At 42.9% G+C, this 8,905-nt stretch overlaps 1 protein-coding gene across 2 annotated transcripts; it reads right to left on the reverse strand.

Annotated features, from left to right (window-relative positions):
- Window positions 1–4,216: 4,216 nt before the first annotated feature.
- LOC116271899 (transcription elongation factor A protein-like 3) lies at window positions 4,217–6,209 on the reverse strand. Of its 2 annotated transcripts, none has more exons than XM_031660653.1 (3): window positions 6,106–6,209; window positions 5,491–5,560; window positions 4,217–5,121 (listed from the first exon to the last, which is right to left on the reverse strand). In XM_031660653.1, the coding sequence occupies exon 3, from the start codon at window positions 5,097–5,099 to the stop codon at window positions 4,479–4,481; it is 621 nt and encodes a 206-aa protein (XP_031516513.1). In that variant the 5' UTR covers window positions 5,100–5,121; window positions 5,491–5,560; window positions 6,106–6,209; the 3' UTR covers window positions 4,217–4,478. The 2 variants fall into 2 exon arrangements, with proteins under 2 accessions (XP_031516513.1, XP_031516512.1); XM_031660652.1 differs by having other exon boundaries at window positions 4,217–5,126; window positions 6,094–6,198.
- Window positions 6,210–8,905: the final 2,696 nt, after the last annotated feature.

Below are 8,905 nucleotides of genomic sequence, written 5' to 3' on the forward strand. Positions count from 1 at the left end.
ATTTTTTTTTCTATATTTTGGCTATTATGAACAATACTGCTATAAACATTTGTGTATACATTTTACATGACTGTATGTTTTCATTTCTCTTGGGTATATACCTAGGAATGGAATTGCTAGGTCATATGACACATTATGTTTAACATTTTAAAGAATTGCCGATTTGTTATGCCAAGCGAGTGCATTCCCATCAGCAATGTGTGAGGACTCGTTTCTCTCCATCCTCACCAAAACTTATTTTCTATCTCTTTCGTTTTAGCCATCCTACTGTGTGTGAGGTGGTATCACTTTGTGGTTCTGGTTTACATTCCCTAGTGACTAATAATGTTGAGCTTCTTTTCATATGCCTATTGGGCATTTGTATATCTTCTTGGGAGAAATACCTATTCAAATCATTTGCCCATTTTAAAATTGGGTTCTCTTTTTTTTAATGGTTGAGTTGTAAGAGTTCTTTATATATTCTGGAAATTAGCTCCTTATCAGATGTATTATTTGCAGTTATTTTCTCCCATCTGGTAGATCATCTTTTCATTTTCTCGATGTTATCATTTGAAGCACAAAACATTTCCATTTTCATGAAATGGAATGTATCTATTGTCATATATGATTTTGTTGTCATATCTAAGTAAAATTGCCTAACTCAAGGTCATGAATATTTATGCATATGTTTTCTTCTAAGAGCTGTATAGTTTTAGCTCTTTCATTTATATTTATGATCTGTGTTGAGTTCACTTTGATATAGGGTGTGACATAATGTTCTAAATTCGTTCTTTGGCATGTGGATATCAAATTGTTTCATCACAATTAGTTTAAAAACTATTATCTTCCCTTTGAATTGTCTTGGTAGACTTGTTGAAAATCCATTGAGCATAAAAGTGAGAGTTTACTTCTAGATTCTCAGTTCTATTCCATTGATTTATATATCTATCCTTATGGTAGGACCACCCTGTCTTGATTACTATTGCTTTGTGGTAAGTTTTGAAGTTAGAAAGTGTAAGAACTCCATTTGTTACTGTTTTTCAAGATTCTTTTGTCTGTTTTCGGTCATTACAATTTAGGATCACTTTGTCATTTTCTGCAAAGAAGCCAGGTGAGATTTTGATAGCGATTGCCTGAAGTCTGTAGATCAATGAGGGAATATTGCCATCTGAACAATGTTAAGTCTTTCAGTCAATGAACATTGAATTTATTTCCATTTATTTATGTTGTCTTTAATTTCTTTTGACAACATTTTGTGCTTTTCCATATACAAGTCTGGCGTTTGTTTTGTTAAATTTATTCCCAAGATTGTTTTTCTTTTTGATACCATTGTAAATGGAATCATTTTAAGTTCATTTCAGATTGTTAATTTCTACTATAAAGAAATGCAATTGATTTTGTATATTGATATTGTATCTTGCTACATTGTACTTGTGTATTATTTCTCATAGTTTAAATAATTATTGTTAATTGACAATTTATAATTGTATATATTTATAGGGCACAAAGTAATATAATCAACCTTCCCTCCGGAAATGATACCGTATTAGGGTCTCAGCAATGGCCTCTGCTGTTGGCAGGTTTCATACTCAGCTATGAGAATAGTCAGATCAGGTTGGTATGGGAAGTCAGTATTGTTGAGCTCTCGCATAGTTTTGTACAAGGGCCCATTGAGCAAACATTGGGATAGCAGTGGCAGGGGAATGGGGAGGCTGAATGATATCTACAGAGATGGTCATTTTTTCCTCCCAATTATCGATAGTTTCCTCTGCAGTGGATGCCCCCAGTGGGTACACTCACTACCTGAATAAACAGATACGGACTATTTAGAAGGGAATGTGACCTGGTAGTCTTTAGATTTCAAGACCTTCCCAAAGGGTAAAAACAGGCAGAACCTTGGTTAGGGCATCCACCTTGAGGGAGTCCTGTGCCACTGTTTCTTTGCAGCCATTCCAATCCATGAACAATGTATCTTTCCATTTATTTAAATCTTCATTTCTCTCATAAATGTTTTGTAGTTGTCAATGTACAAATCTAGCACATAGTTTGATTTTTTAAAAGATGTTGGTACATATATGCTTTGTGCCTACTGAATTCAGATAAACATTTCCTTATACTTCCTCCTACTTTTTTATGGTTTATATTTAATTAATTGAGATCATGCAAAGTGTTAAACTTTAGTGTACATCAGAATTACCTGGGCAGTTTGTGGAAATTGCAGGTTCTAGAACCATTTTCCTAGAAATTCTGGGTTTGTGCCAGGGACCAGGATGCTACATTCTAAACAAGCTTCCCAGGGAGTCGTTTAACATATTTTGAAAAAAATCATTTTTATACACTGTTAAAATGGTTTATGAGCTGAATTTAGAATTATCACTTCTCCTGTATTATTTAGTTTTGAATTTCAAGTTGTATTTTCGACAAGTGAAATTACTTGCCCAAGGATAAACTGGGCCAAAACCTCAGGGCTCCTGACTCAGTCATAGTCAAGTAATTGTTAAATGTATATGTCAAGTACAGTGACAAGGGATATCCTAAGGGATATCAGGATGAATTTTTTAAAAGTCTGTTTTGATAAGGGAATATACTGGTGGGCTAAATAAAAATGCCTGAGAGTTTTTAATATTTTTAAGAGCACTGTACCTCTTTCAGTTGCAAGTGGTTTAGTATGGGAAGGGATGTTTCACACAGGGTTATCTCTGTGATTATGTATGGATAAGTCCCTTGATTTTGTATAGTAGGCCAGCCAACAAGCTTTTTAGAGAAAACTCACACTTAGAAAGGTACAAAAATTTAGATAGGGTTCACCTGTGGTACTGGAGTAGGATGTTTGGTTCAAACACAGTTCATTATCTAGTCAATAGGTTAGACTCAGGACACAGTCCCAAGTAGACCCAAAATGTCTCAAGTCCTAAGAAGAGAAATGAAGCTGTAAGCAAATATAAAATGAACTAAAAATGTTAATGGCTACTTTGCTAAGAACTGTGTAATACAGTGGGCCCCAGGAAGCCCTAGAGTAGAACCGCCTGCAATTGGAACTGTGGCCCTTTGGGGACTGTAGGGAATCAGAAGGGCTTTGTCACCATGAGTACTCCATTATATCAGCGGCTGTCAGCAGACAGTACATATACAGGGCATAGCAGAAGAGAAGTGCCCAGCGGATATGATATGATAGTATCCAGAGAAGGATGGCATCCTCTACTCAGCTGCTTGGACTTGTTCCTGGGGACAGGTGAAACCTACCTTCAGCTCTTCTTTTAAGTGTCTGACAGGGTGCTGGGTCCTGCTACTGTAAGGACAGCTCACATGTTCAATACCTCATCTGATCCACTGTGCAGTCCTGTGAGATAAGTATTATTCCCATTTCACAGATGGCAAGACTGACCCTTACAGCAATGGATTTGTTATAACTGCCAGGTTGATACCTTTAGCTATTAGTCTCAGAGGTAATATAAATTTTACTTATCATTTTATGTTCTGGCAACAGAAATTTTAAGTGTCTTTATTACCCTCATAGGCTCACTGAACAGTTCAATTGCTTATGTATTGTTTTCTCATTTAGTTTTTCAAATTATTATTATGACAAAAGGACATATCCTTTAAGAAAAGGTGGAGATGACAGCAAAGAAAAGAAAAAGAATCACATCCTATGGCGGAGCCATAGGACACAGGAGAAAGGGTAGCAGTGCCCACTCACCTAGTTACACCTAGGGAAGACATGAGGATGGGCACAACAACAGCAGAATGGCATGGAGGTACCTACCCAGCAGATGATTGAACTCATTTTTGGCTACCATTCAGGAATAACCATTGGCTGCTTTTTAGTGTACATGCTTTCAGAGTTTTCTTTTTTTTTTTTTTTTTTTTTTTTTTTTTTGAGACGGAGTCTCGCGCTGTGTCACCCAGGCTGGAGTGCAGTGGCGCGATCTCGGCTCACTGCAAGCTCCGCCTCCCAGGTTCACGCCATTCTCCTGCCTCAGCCTCCGAGTAGCTGGGACTACAGGCGCCCGCCACCACGCCCGGCTAGTTTTTTGTATTTTTAGTAGAGACGGGGTTTCACCATGTTAGCCAGGATGGTCTCGATCTCCTGACCTCGTGATCCACCCGCCTCGGCCTCCCAAAGTGCTGGGATTACAGGCTTGAGCCACCACGCCCGGCCCCCTTTCAGAGTTTTCTTTGTGCACAAATGCATTATGCAAACATTTACATTTTTATAAAAACGGGCTGATACTGTATATGCGGTTCTGCAAACTTTTTTTTATTTTTATTTTTTATTTTTTTACAATGTACCATGAACATCTTTTCCATGCACATGGGTGAAAATCCTCTACTAAAATATAGAGCACTGTAGTTGGGTCAAAAGGCTGCTGGTAACGAGATTGACATCTAAAGCAAAGTATCAGCTTAAGGTTAAAGCATTGGGCCTGGCAAATACCTACCAGGGAAAGCAGGGCCAGCAATATTCTCATCAGAGAAGTCAGAATGGAAGGCCAAAGGCATTAAAGGTATGGGATATCGTGTAAGCCCCTCTGGCCCCTACCTCCACCCCTCACTCCCCTGACACCCCGTTGTCCCCTTGGGGCAAATGGATCCTGTACATCTCTTTGCATCCAATGAAAACCGCCCATTTTCTGTTTTTTCCTTAGCTCCTCCTGAGCCCTTGACACATCTCCACATTCTCTCATCATCTCCTCACTGCTCAGATGCCTTTCCTGTAAGTCCTCCTGAGAGTCCTTGGGGGAATCGTCTGTCCCCCTGTCCGTTTTTCTTTTTGCTTTCCGGGGCACATAATCTTCAGCCGGGCGCTTTTCGGCGGCCCGCGGCTGGCTCTCTGGCTTTGCCTGCGAGGCTGGCTTGCCCTCGCCTTGTGGCTTGCCCTCGCCTTGTGGCTTGCCCTCACCTTCGGACTTGCCCTGCTTTTCCTGGCTCCCCTCATCTTCCAGTTGTCCCTCATCACCTGGCTCTCCCTCATCCTCTCTCTTTCCCTCGCATTCTGTCTTCCCCTCCACGTCTGGCTTTTCTTCCTCGTCTGACTTTCCTTCATCATCAGGCTCTACTTCATCTTCTGGCTTTCCCTCGTTTTCCAGGTTTCCTTCATTTTTATTGTAGGGTTTTTCCATGTCGAGATTTCCCCTCCTTTTCCTGTCCTGGGGGATGGGAATGGAGGGAAGAGGAGACAATTAAGAGACATGGGAGACTGAGTGCGTGGGGTGGAATGCAGGTCTGGATAGTACTTGCATCTTACCCCTGGTGAGGGTTCCCCTAAGCTCGCCGGGCCTGCAAGAGGGCCTTCTGCCCACCACGTAGCCTGCCACTCCTCCCACACACGTGAGCCAGCCATTGCCTGGCAGGCCCTGCCACCTTCTCTGCCCTGGTTCAGCCTGGTAAGGTGTGTGTTCATGTGACTGGGGGATGGGCAGGGGCCCCAATTCGGCCCTGGCCGGGCCCTCCACACTCTCAACCCTTATAGGGCCTTGTCCATGGAGCTCCCCTCCAACCACCTTCACGGACCTGCGGGGATTCTGGACAGGTTGCTGCTCCTTTTCAGGCCTCGCAGAGTCCTGGGAACAGACGCGCAGACCTGTGGACAGACAGGAGACAGGGGTAGGGGCTGCGCGCTCAGCAGTCTCACAGGGACTCGGTTCCCTTTCCTAAGTCCAGGCCCTGCTCATCCAACGTTTTCCTCCCCTACATCCCCCGCACCCCAGCCGCCATTTCTTTCCAGGCCTCGGGCACCAAACCAGGATGCTTTCCAAACTGCGTTTGTCTCTGTGTCCCCTTCCCCTGGAGGCAACCTGTCCCAGCGCCACCCCGTTTTTGCGGAGGTCAGATGTTTCCATGGGAGCAGATTGTGAGAGGGGGTTATTTCCAGAATACGTCTACGTTTCACTGTTGCACTGCAGGGTTGCTCCCCCATACCCCATTTCCAGCACTAAAATGGATGGAGGGCTCAGTGCAGGGGGTCGTCAAGAAGGCGGGCCAGGCTCCCCCGCCCTCACCCCCGCCCGCTCCGCATCCCCCTCCTCACCAATCTCCCGGATCCTTTCTCCACCCCCTCCCTACTCCTACTGCCAGCCACCTCCTCCTCTTCCCAGGTCCGCCGGCAGCGCCCACCTTCACACTGACCTGCCGGGACCCGGGACAGGCCTGTGCCTCCTCCGGCTCGCAGAAGCCCGCTCGCTGCTCCCCCGCCGCCCGGACAGCTCAGACAGCTGGTTCTGCGCGGGCGCCAGGACCGGACCGCAGGGCGGGCGGGCAGGCGCGGGGGCTGGTGCCCACGTAGGCGCCCGGCGGGTCACGTGAGCGCCGCGTCACCCGAGCTCGGCCCCCCTTCCCTGACCCACCTCACCATCCATCCCCGAGGGGCCGGGAGGCTGGGGACGGTCAGGGTCGGGGTGTGTTTGTGTAGCAAAGGGCCGTCACGGAGAAGAAGAGGAGAGGGTGGCTTTCTGACCCCAGGTGCTTTACCTGGCGCATCTCATAGCATCCTCGCAGGGTATCTCTCTGTGATGCCCATTATCGCCAGGTGTGACAGCTGATCAAAGAGGGTACCCGACTTTGCCGAGAGCGCTCAGCCCCAGAACTCAGAGCCCGCTTTCAAGACCGTCTCTGCCTGACTCCAGAGCCCAGGGTGGTGGTGCCTGCCAGGAAGCTGAGCTGCCACCTTGGGTGGCGGTGTTCCTAGGGTTCTGTCCTGGGCCTCCTCTCTCCTCAGTCCTCAAGTTCTGTCTCCCTGTTCGATCTCATTCATTTCCTGTAAAGACCAATGACTTCCAGAGCTACATCTCCAGGCTATTCCCTCCCCAGAATCTCAGACCTATTTTTGCATTCCCACCAGTAATATAGTGTTTTGTTTCCCAACACCTTTCCCAACATAACCTATGACATTCTTTTAAATGTTCACTGATATGATAGTTGAGAAGTAGTATCAATGGCATTTTATATTGCCTTATCTCTGTTTAAGGACAATTTAAATATCTTTCTTTGTGAATTGTCGGTTCATGTCTTTTCCACATTTTTCTAGTGGGTTGTTGGTCTTTCTCACCTCAGTTTTCAAGTTTTCTTAATACATTAACTGTTACATATGTTGCAATTTTGTCCCCAGTTTGTCAGTTGCTTTTTGGCTTTGTTTATGGTGTTTTTCTGCCATGCATTAAAAAAAATAGTCAAATTTATTAAACTTTTATTGCCTCTAAATTTCGATTCATAGTTAAGAAATCTTTTCCTACATAAGGTCCAAGAAGCATTCACCCATGTTTTCTTCTAGTATTCGTATGGTTTTCTTTACATTTAGAGTTTATATTTATGTATGGCATAAAGTATTCACGGATCTTTTGTTTTCTTTTTCCAATTGGTTTCTCAGTTGTTCTGGCATCAGAAAGTCCATCTTTGCTTTAGGGATTTGAGATGCCACCTTTATTACATATCAAATTTCCATATGTACTTGGAAAACTTTCTGGGCTTTCTATTCTATTTCATTGGTCTGTTTGCTATCCATATACCAGTTGAATTATAGAGCATATATAATTTCATATATCTGGTAGAGCTAGGCCCCCTCAGTAGATTCCCTTTTTTCCTAAACATTCTTGTATGTTTATTTTTCTACATGAACTTCAGTATAAATTTGATTCAGATCCATTTTAATTAACGATTAGATATATCCACCTGAATGTCCCTGAAGGACCTCAAATGCAATATGTCCCAAGTGATTTTACCATCCTTCCTTGATCTTTTCCACACACAAAACTCCCCCCTCTTCGTTTCTCTTATCTTAATAGATGGCTCTAGAACCCACACTGTTGCCCAAGCAAGAAATCTGGGAATCATCCCTCATTCCCTCTTCCTCCCTGCCACCAAGTAATCTTGACCTTCTCTTCTAAATATCTCTGGATCTTCCCACTTTTCTTCCATTTCCACTCTTGCTACTTTTTTTTAGGCAAACAACTCCCCACTCCTGGTCTATGGTGGAAGATCCCTTTCTGGTTTTGCTACCTCAAGTCTTGCTCTCCTTTAATACGTTCCAAAATATTATATATCATATTGTCCCACTGCCTTTTTCTGTTTCATCTTCATTGCAGTACTTGAAGTAGGTAGGTCACTAATTACCTCTTATACAGAAACCACTTCACAAGCCAGGTTAAAAAGGGCCTTGGTCTTTAGCCTGATTATTTTCAGATCAACTTTTAGCAGTTATTGAAGATCTAAAGTAAATTCTAAATTTTGAAATAATTGAAAAGAAATGTGCCTGTTGGATAATTAGACAATTAGGATACCAGATTCCTGGATGGGATGATGATTCAGTCTTGTAAAGCTGTGAATTTTATCACTCCTGCCCCCCACCCTGCCGGCATTTGGAAGTTTGGTAGATTTTCCTTCAAAAGTCTCTTTAAAAAAATCAAATGGAAAAGGATAGGCAAGAAATTAATAAAAGTCATGATAAAGGGGTTCTAGTTGTTTAACGTATGAGAGCTCGTAATAATCCAAACAGTATGGCACAGGTCCAAAAATAGAAATTTAGTGAAGAAAAGGCAAGAATGCTCTTCTACACACTTAGGTTTTAATGAGCTTTTAATATACAGATTAGGTGGCATTTCAACCTAGTGCAAAAGCTGGGCTAGGCTTTGTTGAGTGCAATACATTGAGTTTTTGCTCTAACTAAATTTGTATGAACACCACAACCCAGATGTCTAAACCCAAGAGAGATTATTTCATGTTTATTATCATCCTCATCAATAGGTGTTGAATTCCTTTATGTGCATGACATCACATGGTCACCATATAACGTATACTATAGCAACCAGTCTATTTACTGTGGAGATCAACAGCTAAAATACCAGCTTTGCCACTTACTAGTTGTGTCAACCTAGAAAAGTTACTAAAATTCTGTGAGCTTTAGTTTTCTCTTCTAGAAAATGGGAGTAAGATT

This window comes from Papio anubis, chromosome X (genome assembly GCF_008728515.1).
Source record: "Papio anubis isolate 15944 chromosome X, Panubis1.0, whole genome shotgun sequence".
Classification (NCBI taxonomy): domain Eukaryota; kingdom Metazoa; phylum Chordata; class Mammalia; order Primates; family Cercopithecidae; genus Papio; species Papio anubis.